We start from the raw sequence: 23,883 nt of genomic DNA on the forward strand, positions 1-23,883 counted from the left end.
TCTGCAACATCAAAGTATATATTGACGCTTACATAGGTCTGGTGATAATGTTCCCCTTTAAGATTTTTTTTTTTTTTTTTTTTTTAAAGGTGTTTAAAATGCAAGCGGTAGAAAAATGGATGGATGGATGACTCAGTCAAAAGTGGTTTTGAGTTATCGGTAGGGATGTCTGATAATGGCTTTTTGCCGATATCCGATATTGTCCAATTCTTAATTACCGATACCGATATCAACCAATACAGATATATACAGTCGTGGAACTAACACATTATTATGCCTAATTTGGACAACCAGGTATGGTGAAGACAAGGTCCTTTAAAAAAAAATAAAAATAAAATAAGATAAATAAATTAAAAACATTTTCTTGAATAAAAAAAGAAAGTAATACAATATAAAAACAGTTACATAGAAACTAGTAATTAATGAAAATGAGTGAAATTAACTGTTAAAGGTTAGTACTATTAGTGGACCAATCATGTGTGCTTACGGACTGTATCCCTTGCAGACTGTATTGATATATATTGATATATAATGTAGGAACCAGAATATTAATAACAGAAATAAACAACCCTTTTGTGTGAATGAGTGTAAATGGGGGAGGGAGGTTTTTTGGGTTGGTGCACTCATTGTAAGTGTATTTTGTGTTTTTTATGTTGATTTAATTAAAAACAAAAAACAAAACAACGATACCGATGATAAAAAAAACGATATCGATAATTTCCGATATTACATTTTAAAGCATTTATCGGACATCTCTCGTTATCGGCAATTTTTAAGTCATCAAGAAAGTCTTTGTGTGTTTGTGTCAAATTAAGGACGACTTTCATCAACCCATTTAATGACTGAAACGTCTGCTTCTTGTCCGAACAAAAGGACAGAAAATCAAATGGAAATAGAGTAAAAATAAATGCTAATAACATCAAAAAAGTAGAGAAAAATAAAACAATTACAAACATATTGCTTTTTGTTCTCCGGCGAAACATTCGCAGTTCGGACCGCAAAAAAAGCGAGCAGCTCCGCGGGGCTAATGCTAAGGCTAAGCTCGCAGGCTAATTGAGCATGCTAGTCGACAGCTGTGACCACTTCCTGTGTGCACTTGCCTCAAGCTTCCTGTCAGCTGATCAAAGCAACTGAGTTTGTCTCTAGTCGCATGTAAACAAAAGGTCACGTGACCAGGGAGGTTAAGGAGGGGGTGTGGCCTCAGGTGGCAAACGAGGAAGCGCAGTTAAATGAAGGCGCGCTCTGACGACACGCCGGCTGCTTCCTGTCCCACACGTCATGTGACAGGAAGTGTGCTTCCATGGCAACAGGTAACCCCGCTCCGGATCAGGTGCGCCTCCTTTTGGCCCCTCCAGGGCTCGCGGGGTTGGAAGACGACATCAGCTTCTCCGTGGTTCGACTCCGCTTCCTCTTCTCCGCCTCCTTCCCGCCTCCTCCTCCCGTGGCTCCGCCCTCGGCCCCTCCCTTCTCCCGGTCCCGGCTGCCGCTGGAGCGCTCCGACGTCTTCACCGAGGAGTTGCTCCCTTACGCGCCGACACGGGATAAAGAGCGTCACCACGGAGACCGGGCGCGCATGAGGTCACGCCGCCGGGTGTTGTTGACACGAACGCTTACCTTCTTCGTGAGTCGCTGGAGGTTCTCGCTCCATCCTGAACTCTTCTTTTGTGTCCTCCTCAGAGCCCAGCTTGCCTACACAGGTAAGGGGGCGGGGCATGTTGATTGGCATTTAGATGGACTTCATTGATGTGTGCCACGCCAGCCAATCAGGTCTCACCTTCTTTCACTTCCTGGATGATGTCATCAGGCAGAGAGAAGCTCTTCTCCGAGTTTGGAAACGGCAAGATCTCGGACTCGTGCTGAGGACCCAAACACACACGCTCCTAATACTTGGCGCCATCTTAGAAATATACTAACATTTCCTACGTTATCACATGCTAATGTTAGCATGCTAATGTTAGCGTGATCATGTTTAATGCTAGCATTTTAGCTCATTTTCAATGTTTACCCTCAAAAATTATGGATTTTGATGCTTGGCGCCATCTTAAACGTGTACTAACTTTTCCTACGTTATCACATGCTAATGCTAGCATGATTTTGTTAACGTGTTCATGTTTAATGCTAGCATTTTAGCTCATTTTGAATGTTCAACCTTAAAAATCATGGCTTTTGATGCTTGGCGCCATCTTAAACGTGTACTAACATTTCCTACGTTATCACATGCTAATGTTAGCATGATTTTGTTAGCGTGTTCATGTTTAATGCTAGCTCCTTTTGAATGTTTAACCTTAAAAATCATGGATTTTGATGCTTGGCGCCATCTTAAACGTGTACTAACATTTCCTACGTTATCACATGCTAATGTTAGCATGATTTTGTTAGCGTGTTCATGTTTAATGCTAGCATTTTAGCTCCTTTTGAATGTTTACCCTCAAAAATCATGGATTTTGATGCTTGGCGCCATCTTAAACTTGTACTAACATTTCCTACGTTATCACATACTAATGTTAAAATGATTTTGTTAGCGTATTCATGTTTAATGCTTGCATTTTAGCTCCTTTTGAATGTTTAACCTTAAAAATCATGGATTTTGATGCTTGGCGCCATCTTAAACGTATACTAACATTTCCTATGTCATCACATGCTAATGTTAGCATGCTAATGTTAGCGTGATCATGTTTAATGCTAGCTCATTTTCAATGTTTACCCTCAAAAATCATGGATTTTGATGCTTGGCGCCATCTTAAACGTGTACTAACATTTCCTATGTCATCACATGCTAATGTTAGCATGCTAATGTTAGCGTGATCATGTTTAATGCTAGCATTTTAGCTCATTTTCAATGTTTACCCTCAAAAATCATGGATTTTGATGCTTGGCGCCATCTTAAACGTGTACTAACATTTCCTATGTCATCACATGCTAATGTTAGCATGCTTTTGTTAGCGTGTTCATGTTTTATGCTAGCATTTTAGCTCCTTTTGAATGTTTAACCTTAAAAACCATGGATCTTGATACTTGGCGCCATCTTAGAAGAATGCTGACTTTACTTATGCTATCATGCTAACATCTTAGCAAATTGTATTCATTTGAACCTAAAAATAATGTTTTTGACAGTTGGCGCCATCTTAGAAGTATGCTGACTTTTCTTATGTTCCCATGCTAATGTCAGCTTGCTAACGCATTGCATGCTAATATTTTCCTTTCAACCTAAGAATCATGGCTTAGGATACTTCTTAGAAGTAAGCTAACTTTTCCTATGGATAGCATGTTAACGTTTGATGCTAGCATTTTGGCAAATTTTATTTGTTTAAACCTAAAAATGTATGGCTTTTGATATTTGGCCCCAATTTAGAAGTATGCTGAATGTACTTGTTATCATGCTAATGTTTTACGCCAATATTTTTCCTTTCAACCAAAAAATCCTGGCTTTGGATACTTAGGACCATTTTACAAGTACGCTAACATTTCCCATGTCATTATGGATAGCACGATAAAGTTTTATGCTAGCATTTTGGCAAATTGTATTCATTTAAAGCTAAAAATCTTGGCTTTTGATATTTGGCACCAATTTAGAAGTACGCTGACTTTTCTTGTTATCATGCTAACATTAGCATGCTAACGTTTTATGCTAATATTTTTCCTTTCAACCTAAACATCATGGCTTTGGATACTTAGCACCACCTTAGAAGTACGCTAACTTTTCCTATGTCATCATGGATAGCATAGTTTTATGCAAGAATATTGGCAAATTGTATTTGTTTGAACCTAAAAATCATGTTTTTTCTTCATTAAGTATGCTGACATTTCTTGTTATCATGCTAACATTTTATGCTAATATTTTAGCTAATTTGATTAGTTTAAACCTAAAAATCATGGCTTTTAACACTTGGCGCCATCTTAGTATACCGTATTTTTCGGACTATAAGTCGCAGTTTTTTTCATAGTTTGGCCGGGGGTGCGACTTAAACTCAGGAGCGACTTATGAGTGAAATTATTAACACATTATCGTAAAATATAGACGTACAAGATTTCATGGGATTTAGCGATTAGGAGTGACAGATTGTTTGGTAAACATATAGCATGTTCTATATGTTATAGTTATTTGAATGACTCTTACCATAATATGTTACGTTAACATACCAGGCACGTTCTCAGTTGATTATTTATGCCTCATATAACGTACACTTATTCAGCCTGTTGTTCACTATTCTTTATTTATTTTAACTTGCCTTCCAAATGTCTATTCTTGGTGTTGGCTTTTATCAAATAAATCTCCCCAAAAAAGGCGACTTATATGTTTTTTTCCTTCTTTATTATGCATTTTCGGCCGGTGCGACTTATACTCCGGAGCGACTTATACTCCGAAAAATACGGTAATAACTTTGTATGTTTGTATGTTAACATGCTAGTATTAGCATGCTAATGTTTTATACTAGCACTTTAGCTCATTTTAATGATTTAAACCTAGGATGTGTGGATTTTGATACTTTGCCATCTTGCAAGTCAGCTAACTGTCCCCATTAAAACATTCCGTGTTAGCATGCCAATGTTTTATGTTAGCTTTTTTAACCAGGGGTTCACAGCACAGATAGCCGGCCCATCAAAAATGTCCCCAGGAATTTCCACGTTACACTTTATAAAGTTAAAGGTGACTACACATACATGTAGACTTAATAAAGCTTTTACACAGTTGGACCCTGGAGCAAATGGCTTCCAGTATTTACTTTGGGAAAGAAAATCAAATAAATGCGTCCTCACCAGCGCCTGCATGTCGTACATTGTTCCCAGGTGGTCCCAGATGACCGAGGAGGAGATCTGGCGGCCGATGTTCTGACTGAACTTGTCCCGGATGCAGATCATGTGGAAGTGACGGTTGACTCCTGCACATTGTTAATTTTGAAAGTCACATGACCACTCGGCCCAATGCATCGATTGCAGGACGATGATAAATCGCTATGGCGCCACCAGTATCCCATTCTTTTTTTTTTTTGTCTATTATAGTTATATTATATGTTATTATGTAACTGACGTGTCATTATTCAAAACCACCCTCAACTCGTCCCCTTTTGTCAATGCTGCTATTTTTTCTGTCTGTCACAGTTTAGTGTCAACGTTTTATGCTAATATTTTATCCCAAAAACGCATTACTTTCGTTTGTGTTTAAAATGTTTTTGTCTAACTATAATAGTGTGGAGGGGGGCGTGGCCTGCGGGCCTGCAGCGAGGCGGGGTGTGCCAGGACCGGCCTCGAAGTCAGCGTCAGGCAGAGGTGGGTAGTAACTAGGGATGTCCCGATCCAGGTTTTTGCACTTCCGATCCGATACCGATACTGACCGATACTGGCCTATCCGAGCATGTATTAAAGTTTAAAGTTATTTAGCCTACTTAGTTGTCAGAATCATGTTGAAAAGGGTTTTAGTACTCTTGATAACAACTAGCCAGCTGAATTAGGGGAGTTTGAATAATACACAATGGTTGGTAACAAGAAACTGACCTGTTTATTCAAGGATAAATACAAAATAGACAAAATTATACATGACAAACAGAAATGGCATCATTGAACTAGGGCTGGGCGATATGGCCTTTTTTAAATATTGCGATATTTTAAGGCCATATTGCGATACACGATATATATCTCGATATTTTGCCTTAGCCTTGAATGAACACTTGATGCATATAATCACAGCAGTATGATGATTCTATGTGTTTTGATTGATTGATTGAGACTTTTATTAGTAGGTTGCACAGTGAAGTACATATTCTGTACAATTGACCACTAAATGGTAACACCCCAATACGTTTTTCAACTTGTTTAAGTCGGGGTCCACTTAAATTGATTCATGATACAGATATATACTATCAGATATATACTATCATCATAATACAGTCATCACACAAGATAATCACACTGAATTATTTACATTATTTATAATCCAGGGTGTGGAGGGGGGCGCCGGATGTAAGTGTCAAAAAGACAGCCAAAAGAGTTTGATATGAGAATAAATCTAAAGTTAAAACATAGGGTAGAAATGCACCCATTTGCAGGAAATGTAGTCTTGATTTTCAAAATTTTCTTTCAAGGCTTGCATGTCTACATTAAAACATTCTTCTTAATACTGCATTAATATATGCTACTTTTAAACTGTCATGCAGAGAAGGAAATCACAACTAAAAAAATCACTAATTTTTTCATACGGTGTTGATGTGGAAATTTTTGCCTCTGCATTTTGATGGTGTGGACGTGTGGCACCGAATGGAGATAAGCGTCTCGACAGACGTCACAATATTTGAACAATGATGACGAAAACTGTTTTCTCTGTCATGTCCGTGTGTCGAAAATTGTTATGCGCTTATTTTTTTATTTGATTTTGTGCGTGGCATAGATTTGCTATGCGCAGATGACGCTTAAACAGTGCGCAATTGCACAGGCGAGCACCTTAGAGGGAGCGTTGCTCGCACGGCTGCTCTAGCATCACAGCTAACGTTAGCCATGCTGCTACCTCTCTGCTCGGGGAGGACGTATACGTATGTGACGTATGACGTGACAGTATGTGACGTGTGTAAGAAGGTGCGCTTGCTGTCTGTGAGAGGGAGACACAGGAAAGAGTGAGAAGAGCCTGTCGTGTAATGCCAGCAGCTAAAAGCAACTGCGTGAGAATCAAGAGACCTGTGGATGTGTTGAAGGTGTGCTGGAAAATGCGGAACGGAAATTACGGAGCAGCAGAAAAGTGGAATGTATTATTTAAATCGGTGCGTTGGAAAACACGGACCGGAGGTTTTTTTTAAACTGGATCTGGATCGGCATTTTCCCATGCCTTGCCGATACGCAATTTTTGGCAAATATCGGCAGCCGGTCCGATCCAAATATCGGATCGGGACATCCCTTGTAGTAACACACTACATTTACTCCGTTACATCTACTTGAGTAACTTTTGGGATAAATTGTACTTCTAAGAGTAGTTTTAATGCAACATACTTTTACTTGAGTATATTTATAGAGAGGAAATGCTACTTTTACTCCGCTCCATTTATCTACATTCAGCTCGCTACTGATTTTTATCGATCTGTTAAAGGCCTACTGAAACCCACTACTACCGACCACGCAGTCTGATAGTTTATATATCAATGATGAAATCTTAACATTGCAACACATGCCAATACGGCCGGGTTAACTTATAAAGTGCAATTTTAAATTTCCCGGGAAACTTCCGGTTGAAAACGTATATGTATGATGACGTATGCACGTGACGTCAATAGTTGAATCAGACATTTTGGAATAGGTCGGTCGCCAGCTTAAATCGTCTTTTTTCATCGCTAAATTCCACAGTATTCTGGACATCTGTGTTGGTGAATCTTTTGCAATTTGTTTAATGAACAATGGAGACTGCAAAGAAGAAAGCTGTAGATGCGATCGGTGTATTAGCGTCTGGCTACAGCAACACAACCAGGAGGACTTTGACTTGGATAGCAGACGCGCTATCCGACGCTAGCCGCCAACCGCATCGATGATCGGGTGAAGTCCTTCGTCGCTCCGTCGATTGCTGGAACGCAGGTGAGCACGGGTGTTGATGAGCAGATGAGGGCTGGCTGGCGTAGGTGGATAGCTAATGTTTTTAGCATAACTCTGTGAGGTCCCGTAGCTACGTTAGCTTCAATAGCGTCGTTAGCAACAGCATTGCTAGGCTTCGTCAGGCGGTACAGCATTAACCGTGTGGTTACAGGTCCAGAGTTTGGTAGTATTGTTGATCTTAATTCTGTCTATCCTTCCAGTCAGGGGCTTATTTCTTTTGTTTCTATCTGCAGTTAAGCACGATGCTATCACGTTAGCTCCGTAGCTAAAGTGCTTCGCCGATGTATTGTCGTGGAGATAAAAGTCACTGTGAATGTCCATTTCGCGTTCTCGACTCTCATTTTCAAGAGGATATAGTATCCGAGGTGGTTTAAAATACAAATCCGTGATCCACAATAGAAAAAGGAGAGAGTGTGGAATCCAATGAGCCCTTGTACCGAAGTTACGGTCAGAGCGAAAAAAGATACGTCCTGCACTGCACTCTAGTCCTTCACTCTCACGTTCCTCATCCATGAATCTTTCATCCTCGCTCAAATTAATGGGGTAATCGTCGCTTTCTCGGTCCCAATCGCTCTCGCTGCTGGTGTGAACAATGGGGAAATGTGAGGAGACTTTCAACTTGTGACGTCACGCTACTTCCGGTACAGGCAAGGCTTTTTTTTAATCAGCGACCAAAAGTTGCGAACTTTATCGTCAATGTTCTCTACTAAATCCTTTCAGCAAAAATATGGCAATATCGCGAAATGATCAAGTATGACACATAGAATGGATCTGCTATCACCGTTTAAATAAAAAAAATTCATTTCAGTAGGCCTTTCATGCACGCTTTGTTTGTTTTGGTTTGTCAGACAGACCTTTAAAGTACCATATTTTTCGGACTATAAGTCGCAGTTTTTTTCATAGTTTGGCCGGGGGTGCGACTTATACTCAGGAGCGACTTATGTGTGAAATTATTAACACATTACCGTAAAATATCAAATAATATTATTTAGCTCATTCACGTAAGAGACTAGACGTATAAGATTTCATGGGATTTAGCGATTAGGAGTGAGAGATTGTTTGGTAAACGTATAGCATGTTCTATATGTTATAGTTATTTGAATGACTCTTACCATAATATGTTACGTTAACATACCAGGCACGTTCTCAGTTGGTTATTTATGCCTCATATAACGTACACTTATTCAGCCTGTTGTTCACTATTCTTTATTTATTTTAAATTGCCTTTCGAATGTCTATTCTTGGTGTTGGCTTTTATCAAATAAATTTCCCCCAAAAATGAGACTTATACTCCAGTGCGACTTATATATGTTTTTTCCCTTCTTTATTATGCATTTTCGGCCGGTACGACTTATAGTCCGAAAAATACGGTAGGATCTATCGCATGCCTGCGTTTCACCAATCAAATGCAGTCACTGGTGACGTTTGACTCCGTTTCACCGATCAAACAGAGCCAGGCCGTCACATGATTAACTGCACGTAAAGTTTCAGCGGCAAACAACAACGGCAGAGACAACAACGAACGCAAACACCCCTGGCCTCACATAAAATCGATGTTCACGCTTCAGACAACCAAAAAAACAGTTATGTAATGCGTTGTCACATGTGTCTCCCCAAACAAGTGGACATTTCAGCTTACATGAACTCAATGTCAAATTTGAGGAAGCACATCGCGGTAAGTAACGTTAGTAGATATGTTGGGCTGATGTTAGCTTCCCTGCTATGAACCACTGTCAAATGTACATCGTGTGGGGACGTTTATTAACGCACTGCAGCCTCATAGACACACACACACACACACACACACACACACACACACACACACACACACACACACACACACACACACACACACACACACACACACACACACACACACACACACACACACACCAATCAGAAATGCACAGGGTGTTCTCAGGTGCAGCCCACACCTATCAGTTTATGGTTTGCGTAAAGGCTAACTTGTTATTTTCCTTTGTAATCTCTGCCGACTGAGCCTATGGTGCTGTTAAGTTATTGTGGCTCAATTTGCCTTAATTTTTTTTTAATTTTAATGTATTGTTATTTAATAGGGATGTCCGATAATGGCTTTTTGCCGATATCCGATATTCCGATATTGTCCAACTCTTTAATTACCGATACCGATATCAACCGATATATGCAGTCGTGGAATTAACACATTATTATGCCTAATTTGGACAACCAGGTATGGTGAAGATAAGGTCCTTTTTAAAAAATAATAAGATAAATAAATTAAAAACATTTTCTTGAATAAAAAAGAAAGTAAAACAATATAAAAACAGTTACATAGAAACTAGTAATTAATGACAATTAGTAAAATTAACTGTTAAAGGTTAGTACTATTAGTGGACAATCATGTGTGCTTACGGACTGTATCCCTTGCAGACTGTATTGATATATATTGATATATAATGTAGGAACCAGAATATTAATAACAGAAAGAAACAACCCTTTAGTGTGAATGAGTGTGAATGAGTGTAAATGGGGATGGGAGGTTTTTTGGGTTGGTGCACTAATTGTAAGTGTATCTTGTGTTTTTTATGTTGATTTATTTTAAAAAAAAACGATACCGATAATTTCCGATATTACATTTTAACGCATTTATCGGCAGGCCGATATTATCGGACATCTCTATTGTTTAATATATTATTGTTTTAATTGCTTAAGAGATATTCCTGGCTCTGAATTTGCTCATTGCTTTTTTTATGTTTTTGTGCATTATTTGTTCCCGAACAGGTTACTCATCAGTTACTCAGTACTTGAGTAGTTTTTGCTATCACTCAAGTAAATATTTGGGTGACTACTCCTTACTTTTACTTGAGTAATACATCTCTAAAGTAACAGTACTCTTACTTGAGTAGAATTTCTGGCTACTCTACCCACCTCTGGCGACAGGTGCGTAGATGGCCCACCTGGGCCTTGTTATCTAATCACCTGTCGCTCTGTATAAGCAGCAACCGGGAGGAGAGACGTTTTTTTGGAGCTGGGGGAGAGCGAGGGCACGACAAACATTGACAAAAAGACAACTGCTGAAAAGCACCAAGAGACTTGTTTGGAAGAATAAAAACTGTCTTGTAACAATGAAACGGGCTCGCCTGGAAATGCTTCCACAGTTGTGGAAGCTGCCTTCCAGTGGGCTCTCCTGACCACCAAGCATTTCCAAGCGAGCCCGTTTCATTGTTACAAGACAGTTTTTATTCTTCCGAACAAGTCTCTTGGTGCTTTTCAGCAAATTGTCTTTTTGTCAATGTTTGTCGTGCTCTCGCTCTCCCCCAGCTCCAAAAAAATGTCTCTCCTCCCGGTTGCTGCTTATACAGAGTGACAGGTGGTTAGATAACAAGGCCCTGGTGGGCCATCTACGCACCTGTCGCTTCAAGGCCGGTCCTGGCACACCCCACTCGCTGCAGGCACACAGGCCACGCCCCCCTCCACAAATAGTTTTTACGTTATGTTATACTTATCTTGTTATCAATATGGTATTATTCATAACCAGCCCTCCCAAAAAACAATTTCAAAGTCTCCCCAAACTTGTCCCATGTGTTTGTGCTGCAAACATTTTTGTGTAGCTTTTATTCTTTTTATGTTACAGGGCTGGCATAACAACACCTTCACATACCGTATTTTCTGGACTATAAGGCGCACTTAAAATCCTTTTATTTTCTCAAAACTTGACAGTGCGCCTTGTAACCCGGTGCGCCTAATGTACGGAATAATTTTGGTTGTGCTTACAGACCTTGGACCTATTTTATTTTGTACAAGGTGTAATGATAAGTAAGGCTGAAACGACGCGTCGACGTAGTCGACGTCATCGGTTACGTAAATACGTCGACGTCATTTTTGTGCGTCGGCGCGTCGCATATTTACGTCACACAACTGTCATGGCGGAGCGCAGAGCAAACGATGCGAGCGAGGGGAAAAAAACACGCCAAAAGTCGTCAAAAGTGTGGGAGTATTTTAATAAACGGCCTAATAATGTTGTTTTATGCACACTGTGTCGAGCGGAAATGGCGTATCACAGCAGCACAACGGCTATGAACGAGCATCTAAAAAGAAAACATCCGACAGCGTTCTTCCCATCACCATCAACGAGTCAATCATCCGCGTGAGTATACGTTGTCATTATTACACAAAAACATGAATGTGTTATTTGTATCTGCGTTGTAAATTCATAAACTAAAGCACCGTTTTGCTCTGAGAGGCGCGTTTGGCGTGCCTGTTCAGTGTTTACAAAGATGCGCTCCTCTTTAACGCTAACGTTAATAAGTTGTACAAATACCTTTTACAACATTAACAGTTACATATACTATCTTTAACGCTAACGTTAATAAGTTGTGCAAATACCTTTTACAACATTAACAGTTACATATACTATCTTTAACGCAAACGTTAATAAGTTGTACAAATACCTTTTACAACATTAACAGTTACATATACTATCTTTAACGCTAACGTTAATAAGTTGTGCAAATACCTTTTACAACATTAACAGTTACATATACTATCTTTAACGCTAACGTTAATAAGTTGTGCAAATACCTTTTACAACATTAACAGTTACATATACTATGTACAAACGAACAATTAACTTCACTTTAATCATACTATCGTTGTGTTATTAACCCAATTTAACAAGATAATGTGTGTAGTTTAATTAACCTTTTGTATTAAAGTAAGCTGTATTTGGATATATTTAAAATGAAAATTAATTGTTGTCTCTTATGTTGCAGCAAACGACAAAGCAGTGTCCAGGATTTTTTTCCAAAGAGGCATGGGACTGAATGCACACCCCAAGTGGCCGCTGACCTGACTGATGGTGTCCTGGAAATGATGGTCATAGACATGAGGCCATTAAATATGGTAGAAGGGGAAGGGTTTCAAAAAATGATCAAACGGTTTCACTCTGGCTACACACTACCATCAAGAACCCACTTCACTAAGCTTATGGAGCAAAAATACACAAAGAAAATGAATGAAGTCAAAGCAATCCTGAAAAATGTGAAAGGAAAACTGACACTCACAACTGATGCATGGACAAGTATGGCCACTGAAGCTTACCTTGGTGTCACCATTCACTTTGTTAATGATGAGTGGGAGCTTGCCTCAATTAACTTGACAACAATGCCCCTCAATGAAAAGCACACTGCAGAAAACATTGCCTCTTGGATTGAGGATGTTGTCAATAAGTTTGAAATAAACATAAAACTAGTACAAGTCATTGTACATGACAATGCTGCAAATGTTGTTGCAGCTTTAAGAGTTCTTGAGGAAAGACATGGTGTTTCATCCCTCAGATGTGTTGGCCATACTCTACAGCTTGTAGTTAACCATGCTCTAAAGGACAACCACATCAGCAGAGCTTTAGGAGCAGCAAGAAGTTTGGTCGAGCACTTCAGAAAAAGTGAGCTATCCAGTACAAAACTAAAGGTTAAGCAAAAACAAATGGGTTCTCCAAACCACAGCCTCATACAAGATGTGTCTGTGAGATGGAACAGTTCCTTTTACATGATTAGTCGCCTGCTTGAGCAGAGGTGGCCAATAACAGCAACTCTGTCAGATCCGGAGGTCACTCAAAGAGGGAAGCATTTTCTGGATCTTAAGGCTGACCAGTGGAGCTTGCTTGAAGAACTTGAACAAGTTCTGAAACCTTTTGAATGTGCAACTGTGTACCTGAGTGGAGAATCTTATGTAACAGTTTCCGCTGTCCCTCTGCTGGTCAAAGGGCTTCGGAAGGCTACACAAACTGCTTTTGAAAATGCATCAATCAAGTGTTTCCAGGTCACTGCTGCACGTGAGATAACATCCAGGTGGGAAGCCGAGACCACATTCAAAGATGATGGACCAAATGTGTGCATATTAGCAGCTGCACTTGACCCACGATTCAGGAAGCTGAAATTCCTGACTGCAGATGAGTGTTTAAAAGTTCAATACAAGCTGCATGCAATAGTTCTGGAGGAGAAAAAAAGGGAAAAGGAGACACACGCTCAACAGGGCACAGCAATGCAAGTGGAAAGACCAGATGCTGACAGGCGGCCTGTATCTTTACTAGACACACTTCTTGGCTCAGATTCAGATGAACTCAGCAACAATGAGGAAGACAACAATGACAGTAATGATGATGAAATGGTCAGAAACGAGTTAGTGTCTTATTTTGGAGAATCCCCCATTTCCAAGGATGAAAACCCATTAAAATGGTGGAAAGAACATCAGGCAAGGTTTCCAAATCTGGCAATGCTGGCTCGGTCTTACCTCTCAGTTCCAGCCACATCGACCCCTTCTGAGCGCCTATTTTCAGCTGCTGGGAATATTGTAAACAAGAAAAGAACCAGCCTCACCCCAGAGCATGTAGACATGCTAACCTTTCTTCATTACAACTGTTAGTCACTCACTGGAATGAGTAGAATTGGTTATAGTGTACTGTGTTGGACTGGATGTTTATTTTGCACATTTTAAAAGCAATACTTAATGTTTACAGTGCTCCAGAATATTTAGATTGGCACAAATGTTTACAGTGTTACAGAATGTTTTGCCATGTTTTCAATGTTGACTGAGTGGCCATACTTTTTTTTTTTGTAAATAAAAGCCATGCCTTTTGAAAAAACTGGCCTAAATTTATTTTTTTCATCTTAATTTTAAATTAAAAAAAAAATCGGTAAAAGGAAAAATAACCTATAGATTAATCGAAAAAATAATCTATAGATTAACCGATTAATCGAAAAAAATCTATAGATTAATCGATAGAAAAATAATCGTTAGCTGCAGCCCTAATGATAAGTGTGACCAGTAGATCACACATACGAGATACGCGTAGACTGCAATATGACGCCAGTAAACAACACCACAACTTTAAATGTTCCATTGAAAATATAGAACATTACACACGTCGCTCAAAAATCTGTCTAAATGTTTTTTAGTACGACTTCGGTAAGCTATGAAACTGCACCGCTTCATGGATTGTCAGGGCATTAAACATAGGAGTATTATTATGGTGTGTGTATAAGGACCGCAAAATGGCACCTATTAGCAGACATTATCTAGTAGAAGCAGTTAAGTCCCATCTTAAAGCGGTTTCTTTTCTTTTCTCCTCTGCCTTGTGGAGGAGGGGCACAGGTCCGGTGGCCATGGATGAAGTGCTGGCTGTCCAGAGTCGGGACCCAAGGTGGACCACTCGCCTGTGCGTCGGTTGGGGACATCTCTGCGCTGCTGACCCGTCTCCGCACGGGATGGTCTCCTGCTGGCCCCAATATGGACTGGACTCTCACACTATTACGTTAGATCCACTATGGATTGGACTCTCACACTATTATGTTAGATCCACTATGGACTGGACTCTCACACTATAATGTTAGATCCACTATGGACTGGACTTTCACACTATTACCGGTATGTTAGATCCACTATGGACTGGACTCTCACACTATCATGTTAGATCCACTATGGACTGGACTCTCACACTATAATGTTAGATCCACTATGGACTGGACTTTCACACTATTATGTTAGATCCACTATGGACTGGACTCTCACACTATTATGTTAGATCCACTATGGACTGGACTCTCACACTATTATGTTAGATCCACTATGGACTGGACTCTCACACTATTATGTTAGATCCACTATGGACTGGACTAACACACTATAATGTTAGATCCACTATGGACTGGACTCTCACACTATTATGTTAGATCCACTATGGACTGGACACTCACACTATTATGTTAGATCCACTATGGACTGGACTCTCACACTATTATGTTAGATCCAATATGGACAGGACTCTCACACTATTATGTTAGATCCACTATGGACTGGACTCTCACTATTATGTCAGACCCACTATGGACTGGACTATCACTATTATGTTAGATCCACTATGGACTGGACTTTCACAATATTATGCTAGATCCACTCGGCGTCCATTGCATCCGGTCTCCCCTTGAGGGGGGAGGGGGGGTCACCCACATCTGCGGTCCTCTCCAAGGTTTCTCATAGTCATTCACATTGACATCCCACTGGGTTGTGAGTTTTTCCTTGCCGTTTTGTGGGCTCTGAGCCGAGGACGTCGTCGTGGCTTGTGCAGCCCTTTGAGACACTTGTGATTCAGGGCTATATAAATAAACATTGATTGATTGATTGATCTGGCGTTTTGTTTCACAATATTATGCAAAATCAACTTTTCTTACCTTCTGGTATCTGACGTGTATTTGGATAAGATATCTGCATAAGTCCTGAAAACACTTTGTAGTCCGTGCTGATACCGTAGTCGATAAGCTTCTTCTTTTTCTCCATCTTCTTGTTATGGGACATTCATCCTCCGCTGTTGCCATTTCTAATATAAAGTAGTGTAAAGTTCTTACTTATATCTGTCAGTAAACTCGCCATGACAGCGTTAAAACATACCGGTGTGGTGAGTTTACATTATTCACCCAAGGAACTTTAGTTATTAGAGGGTTCCGGTCGGACGGTTTTTCCTTGTTGTTGTTGTTTCCGGATGAGAAGATGCTGCTCCGTTATTGAAGTAAAGTCTGAATGTCATTAAAACAGTTAGCTCCACCTTTTGACACTTCTTCCACTCCCGTCCTTGCACGCTACACCGCTACAACAAAGACGACGGGGAGAAGACGCTGTCGAAATGGAGGCACGTAAATAAGACCGCCCACAAAAGGGCGCATCCGGAAGAGACCGCCAGAAAGCGACTTGAAGATGATCTGTAAAACATAATCTATGCCAGTGTTTTTCAACCTTTTTTGAGCCGAGGCACATTTTTTGCGTCGAAAAAATGCGGAGGCACACCACCAGCAGAAATCATTAAAAAGCGAAACTCAGTCGACAGTAAAAAGTCGTTGTCGCAATTGTTGGACATGACTTTAAACCATAACCAAGCATGCATCACTCTAGCTCTTGTCTCAAAGTACGTGTACTGTGTGGAGAATGCATATATGTTTAAGAGTACTTTCTTTATTCATAGTCATGTTTAAATCAGCTAGTGTTTTTCCATTTGTACTCTTTCTATTCTTTCATTTTATGTCCGCAAGTAAACTGTGTGTGTTACCTTGAAGGCTTGCAATGTAGAAGTTGGAGTACTCCCTTATATCGTATCTGTAGTAGAACAATGAGCCTGTATTCCTTTCTGGAGAGGGTGGGGGCTGTTTGCGTATTCAAGAAGTTGTCTCTTCCTGTTTGAATGTTAGACCATCCCGAGATGACGGTATGACTGTATTGATGTGGGCTGGTCTCCTAAAGCTTCAGTAAAACATGATAATATTCCTATTCTGTCTTGATGGTCCTTCGCACTCTGCATATATGTCATGTGAAAGAATTTGGGATTGGCCAGTGACTTTAATTCCCTGAGAGGTAGACTGGTCAGACGCAACAATTGTCACCACCTGTCACATCGCGCCCTGACTTATTTTGAGTTTTTTGCCGTTTTCCTGTGAGTAGTGTTTTACTTCTTGTCTTGCGCTCCTATTTTGGTGGCTTTTCCTGTTCTGTTGGTATGTTCCTGTAACAGTTTCATGTCTTCCTTTGAGCGATATTTCCCGCATCTACTTTGTTTTAGCAATCGAGAATATTTCAGGTTTTTTTTTTATCCTTCTTTGTGGGGACATTGTTGATTGTCATGTCATGTTCGGATGTACTTTGTGGACGCCGTCTTTGCTCCACAGTAAGTCTTTGCTGTCGTCCAGCATTCTGTTTTTGTTTACTTTATACCCAGTTCCTTTTTAGTTTCGTTCTGCATAGCCTTCCTTAAGCTTCAATGCCTTTTCTTAGGGGCACTCACCTTTTGTTTATTTTTTATTTAAGCATTAGATGCCTTTTTACCTGCACCCTGCCTCCCGCTGTTTCCGACTTCTACAAAAATAATACAACATTGATTGATTGATTGAAAACACAGGCGGAAAGTGATAATCGGTAAAAAAAAACCCGCGTCCTGGTTTTGCGGACTTCCGGAATCTGGCGTCCTTTCGGATTTCAATGCGTAAAAAGACACAAAAAGTGCGTTACCGCCAACACCGACACTAAAATAGTGAATAAAAACATTTTGCAGCACACGCATAGCATCAACGAATGGGACACATTTGGGGTGATTTTGACAAGGTTGGGGGTGGATGACGTCACTAGTGGGTGGGGTGGCTGGGTGACGTCACTAGTCTGAAAATGCAAATCAGAATGGCACAGAAGTCAAGCGACTCCACCACAATGACGTCACAATACGGAGGCGACACGCGCACTGGCTCCTTTTAACAGCCTCCCAAAAACACCCATGAGTGTTACGTCACGTGTTCCACCCAGTACGTCATCATGATCAAAAACACGTGTGTGTGTGTCCCACAAAAGCTTCTTATGCTAATGCTAGCACACATGCTAACACAACTCTTGGTAGAACTGCTATGTGTGCAATAGTATTCGCCCGGAAGTGACAGGGAGTGTTTGGTGAATAAAACAAAGATTATTATAACAAAACAGGAGAAAAACTGTCCAGTCAACAGATAAGCGAGCTAGCGGTTAGCATGGCTAGCAGTTAGCGAGTAACCTTACCGACAGGTTTGTGTCCAATCATGGCGTGAAAGAGACACACCTCCACCTCATGGCTCCACACCACCGACTCCTCCCCGGGGACCAAAGCCGAGTCCGGGGGCTTCTCGTCGGCCTGGGTCTGTGTCACGTCAGCCTCCCCCATCGTTAGCCCAGCAGAGCGGAGACAAGAGCCGCACTACTTTGTTTTGTTTGGGGCGTACTACAACAGGAAGTACAATTGCTGCTTCCGGGTTGGGGATTCTTGTTTTTTTCAGAGTAAAAGCAGCGCTTTTTTTTTTTTTTTTTTTATAAATGTGCCAACAAATACTTAAGCCCAGGGGTGTCAAACTCATTTTAGATCGGGGGCCACATGGAGAAAAATATACTCCCAAGTGGCACAATAACTTAAAAATAAACACAACTTCAGATTATTTTCTTTGTTTAAAAATAGAACAAGCACATTCTAAAAATATACAAATCATAATGTTTTTTTTAAAAACATTTTTCAGTTAACAAAACAATTTGACTCTGAGGCGGCAAAATGAGCTAAAAATTTTTTTTTAGCATGCTAACAGTTAGCAAGTGTCAAGTACCAAGATATGTAACTCTGAGGTGTACAGCTGCAAAATGAGCTAAAAAAAAAAAGTTAGCATACTAACAGTTCAAATGTGTCAAGTACTAAATTATTTGACTGAGGTGTACAGCTGAAAAATTAGCTGGGAAAAAAAAAAGTTAGCATGCCAACAGTTAGCAAGTGTTAAGTACCACGATATGTAACTCTGAGGTGTACAGCTGCAAAATGAGCTAAAATAATTAGCATACTAACAGTTCAAATGTGTCAAGTACTAAATTATTTGACTGAGGTGTACAGCTGAAAAATTAGCTAAAAAAAAAAGTTAGCATACTAACAGTTCAAATGTGTCAAGTACTAAATTGTTTGACTCTGAGGTGTACGGCTGAAAAATTAGCTGAAAAAAAAAGTTAGCATGCCAACAGTTAGCAAGTGTCTAGTACCAAGATATGTAGCTGAGGTGTACAGCTGCAAAATGAGCTAAAAAAAAAAAAAAAATTAGCATACTAACAGTTCAAATGTGTCAAGTATTAAATTATTTGACTGAGGTGTACGGAGCTAAAAAAAAAAAAAAAAAAAGTTAGCATACTAACAGTTCAAATGTGTCAAGTACTAAATTATTTGACTCTGAGATGTACAGCTGAAAAATTAGCTGGAAAAAAAAAAGTTAGCATGCCAACAGTTGTCAAGTACCAAGATATTTAACTCTGAGGTGTGCAGCTGCAAAATGAGCTAAAAAAAATAGCATACTAACAGTTCAAATATGTCAAGTACTTAATTATTTGACTGAGGTGTACAGCTGCAAAATTAGCTAAAAAAAGAAAAAGTTAGCATGCTAACAGTTAGCAAGTGTCAAGTACCAAGATATTTAACTCTGAGGTGTACAGCTGCAAAATGAGCTAAAAAAAAAGTTAGCATACTAACAGTTCAAATGTGTCAAGTACTAAATTATTTGACTCTGAGGTGTACAGCTGTAAAATGAGCTAAAAAAAAAAAAAAAAAAAAAAAAGTTAACATGCTAACTGGTAGAATGCAAACAGTGTCAAGTACCATGTCATTTGACTCTGTGTACGGCTGCAAAATTAGCTAAAAAAAAGTTAGCATGCTAACAGTTAGCAAGTGTCAAGTACCAAGATATTTAAATGAGGTGTACAGCTGCAATATTAGCTAAAAAATTTAAATTAAAAAGAAATAAAATGGTTAGCATGCCAACAGTTAGCAAGTGTCAAGTACCACGATATTTAACTGAGGTGTACAGCTGAAAAATTAGCTAAAAAAAAAAAGTTTGCATACTAAAAGTTAAAATGTGTCAAGTACTAAATTATTTGACTCCGAAATGTATGGCTGTAAAATGAGCTAAAAAAAAAAAAAAAAAGTTAGCATGCTAACAGTTAGCAAGTGTCAAGTACCACGATATTTAACTCTGAGGTATACAGCTGAAAAATTAGCATGCTAACATTAGTGCCTAGAGGGTCTTGTTCTAGTTGCTCAAAGCTAGCAAGACGTCCACAGTAATCCATCCGGTCTTTTTTCCACTGCTTGTCTCCCTCCATGTCACGAGGGGTGCACCCGGGTGGAAGGCGGGCATACATCCTGGACAAGTCGCCACCTCCTAAATCGTGCACCGAGAGAGGATACTTGAAGCCAGCAAAAGCTAACCATCAGTTTGTGTTATTCAAAGTTATATAATTGGTGAACTTTTCTGAGAAACAGCATTTTCCAGGATGACATAAACACGTCCCCTGTAGAGGACACTGCTTGTCATAAAGTTGAAAGACACTAAAGTGAACATCAATCCATCCATCCATTTTCTACCGCTTGTCCCTTTTGGGGTCGCAGGACATTATAGTTAAAACAAAACTTTTCTCAAAGTGCAATTGCAAGAAATTTAGGGATTTCACCATCTACGGTCCATAATATCATCAAAAGGTTCAGAGAATCTGGAGAAATCACTCCACGTAAGCAGCATGGCCGGAAACCAACATTGAATGACCGTGACCTTCGATCCCTCAGACGGCACTGTATCAAAAACCGACATCAATCTCTAAAGGATATCACCACATGGGCTCAGGAACACTTCAGAAAACCACTCTCACTAAATACTTGCAGCTACATCTGCAAGTGCAAGTTAAAGCTCTACTATGCAAGGCGAAAGCCATTTATCAACAACACCCAGAAACGCCACCGGCTCCTCTGGGCCTGAGCTCATCTAAGATGGACTCATGCAAAGTGGAAAAGTGTTCTGTGGTCTTGACGAGTCCACATTTCAAATTGTTTTTGGAAATATTCAACATCGTGTCTTCTGGACCAAAGGGGAAGCGAACCATCCAGACTGTTATCGACACAAAGTTGAAAAGCCAGCATCTGTGATGGTATGGGGGTGCATTAGTGCCCAAAGCATGGGTAACTTACACATCTGTGAAGGCACCATTAATGCTGAAAGGTACATACAGGTTTTGGAACAACGTATGCTGCCATCTAAGCGCTGTCTTTTTCATGGACGCCCCTGCTTATTTCAGCAAGACAATGCCAAGCCACATTCAGCACGTGTTACAACAGCCTGGCTTCGTAAAAAAAAAAAAAGAGTGCGGGTACTTTCCTGGTCCGCCTGCAGTCCAGACCTGTCTGCCATCAAAAATGTGTGGCACATTATGAAGCCTAAAATACCACAACGGAGACCCCCGGACTGTTGAACGACTGAAGCTCTACATAAAACAAGAATGGGAAAGAATTCCACTTTCAAAGCTTCAACAATTAGTTTCCTCAGTTCCCAATCGTTTATTGAGTGTTGTTAAAAGAAAAGGTGATGAAACACAGTGGTGAACATGCCCTTTCCCAACTACTTTGGCACGTGTTGCAGCCATGAAATTCTAAGTTAATTATTATTTGCAAAAAAAAATAAAGTTTATGAGTTTGAACATCAAATATGTTGTCTTTGTAGTGCATTCAACTGAATATGGGTTGAAAAGGATTTGCAAATCATTGTATTTCGTTTATATTTACATCTAACACAATTTCCCAACTCATATGGAAACGGGGTTTGTAAGAGTGTTAAACATATATTAGACCACAAATATCAAACTCAAGGCCCGCAAACACCTGGAAATGATACACTATATTGCCAAAATGAAAGCATTTGGGAACAACAGCAACTCAGCCACCGAGTGGTAGGCCACGGAAAATGACAGAGAGGGGTCAGCGGATGCTGAAGCGCATTGTGCAAAGAGGTCGTCAGGAGTTGTGTTCCAGTGGAAAGGAACTTTGAATAATCCAGGATACCAAAACATTTTTTGGACAATTCCATGCTCCCAACCTTGTGGGAACAGTTTGGAGCGGGCCCCTACACCTTCCAACATGACTGTGCACCAGTGCACAAAGCAAGGTCCTTAAAGACATTGATGACAGAGTCTGGTGTGGATGAACTTGACTGGCCTGCGCAGAGTCCTGACATGAACCCGATAGAACACCTTTGGGATGAATTAGAACGGAGACTTGAGAGCCAGGCCTTCTCCACCAACATCAGTGTGTGACCTCACCAATGCGCTTTTTGAGGAATGGCGGAAAATTCCTATAAACACACTCCGCAACCTTGTGGACAGCCTTCCCAGAAGAGTTGAAGCTGTAATAGCTGCATAAGGTGGAGCCACATCATATTGACCCCTATGGGCTAGGAATGGGATGGCACTTCAAATTCATATGTGAGTCAAGGCAGGTGGCCAAATACTTTTGGCAACATAGTGTATGTGTCAATAAAGTACTTCCTATTTTCTCACTAGATGTAATTTATCTTTTCATTTTGACAGAAAAATATATTGCATACCTTTCAAATATTAAAGTATATTATCATACTTTCCAAACGTGTTTTTGTCTAAATAAAAATACTTTACATCAAGTTAAAAAAAAAAGAAGAAAAAAAAAGACAATAAACGTTATTTTACAGCATAATGCTGTAAATTGAAAAAAAAAACTACCGTTTTTTGCGTAAGAATTCTGGCAACCGAGCTGCCAGTTTTAGACTGCAAAAAATTTAAGGTTGTTGTTTTTTAACAGTGTATTACTGTAAATGGAAATACTGTACATTTGTTTTTAGGGTAGAAAAACTGGCAGCTAAGTTCCCGGAATAAAAAAAAAAAAAAGGAACTTGTACTGTTTTTACTTTAACAGTATCATGTTGTAAAAACCAATGTCAATTTAACACAAAAATTCTGGCAACTAAGCTGCCATCTTTTTCCGTAAACCCCCCCCCCAAAAAACAGTGGTACTGTTTTTCCATTTACTGTAAAATATTGTAAAAAAACACTATTGTCAGAACAATTGTATCTAAGTTATCACAAAACTGTGTTTCAATAAGTTCCTGGCGAGCAGACAAAAGCTGTCTTTGATCTTACCAATTAAGGCTTGTAAAACTCCACTGTGTAGGATGGGAAGCGACATGAAGGTGTCGGTTTCTTTGATGTATTGTAATCCACAGGAAGATTTTGTCTACGAAGCAGGACCTGACTCCACTCCAGGCACCTTTTCTTTGAACTGTTTTGCGACCAAAGGCAGCGGCTGTTTACGACCCCCTTCCCTTAGAACGGTGGTTCTTAACCTTGTTGGAGGCACTGAACCCCACCAGTTTCATATGCGCATTCACCGAATCCTTCTTTAGTGAAAAATAAAATGTTTTTTTTCTCAAATTCAAGACAAAGTTGTATGTTTTTTTTTTGTTTTTGTTTTTTACTGGTGCACAAAATGAACCGTGCATGAACATCACCTCGTTCAAAGAACAAAACCAACACAGTGCATGAGCTCACAACAAATTACACACCTGCGAATCAGATGGAAAATGAGAGGGAACATTGTTTGGGGGTATCCATAATACGGCGATAGGAAGAAGTTTTTATTTACACAATGAGTCGGGTGTGTCTTGACCTCCCAGGTTAAGAACCACTGCTTTAGAAACAGCTGTTGCCATGTAATCAGGGAAAGTCCAAATAAAAGAAGGAGGCGTACAATCTTTCGTCAGAGCGTGGTGGGAGACTGTGCAAGAGTACAGCCCAGACGTTTCTCCTCAATTGAGCTAAATTGAATTCTGTCTCTGTTTAATTCCTTGCTGCTTTGCCTGTTTAATAAATGTCATCAGTGTTTGAACCTGACAACTATTTTACAGTAACATTTTGTAAATGTAAAGTTTTTACTACAAAATGGACAGTCTACTT

The 23,883-nt window shown here is 39.9% G+C and overlaps 2 protein-coding genes across 2 annotated transcripts; one reads left to right on the forward strand and one right to left on the reverse strand.

Annotated features, from left to right (window-relative positions):
• Positions 1–821: 821 nt before the first annotated feature.
• On the reverse strand, positions 822–18,352 carry mrgbp (MRG/MORF4L binding protein). Its single transcript, XM_061924289.1, has 5 exons — positions 18,133–18,352; positions 4,759–4,880; positions 1,775–1,856; positions 1,615–1,689; positions 822–1,523 (listed from the first exon to the last, which is right to left on the reverse strand). The coding sequence occupies exons 1-5, from the start codon at positions 18,272–18,274 to the stop codon at positions 1,327–1,329; spliced, it is 618 nt and encodes a 205-aa protein (XP_061780273.1). The 5' UTR covers positions 18,275–18,352; the 3' UTR covers positions 822–1,326.
• On the forward strand, positions 11,286–14,207 carry LOC140679323 (E3 SUMO-protein ligase ZBED1-like). Its single transcript, XM_072914466.1, has 2 exons — positions 11,286–11,695; positions 12,321–14,207. The coding sequence occupies exons 1-2, from the start codon at positions 11,358–11,360 to the stop codon at positions 13,969–13,971; spliced, it is 1,989 nt and encodes a 662-aa protein (XP_072770567.1). The 5' UTR covers positions 11,286–11,357; the 3' UTR covers positions 13,972–14,207.
• Positions 18,353–23,883: the final 5,531 nt, after the last annotated feature.

The sequence above is a fragment of the Nerophis lumbriciformis genome, linkage group LG01 (genome assembly GCF_033978685.3).
Source record: "Nerophis lumbriciformis linkage group LG01, RoL_Nlum_v2.1, whole genome shotgun sequence".
Lineage (NCBI taxonomy): Eukaryota > Metazoa > Chordata > Actinopteri > Syngnathiformes > Syngnathidae > Nerophis > Nerophis lumbriciformis.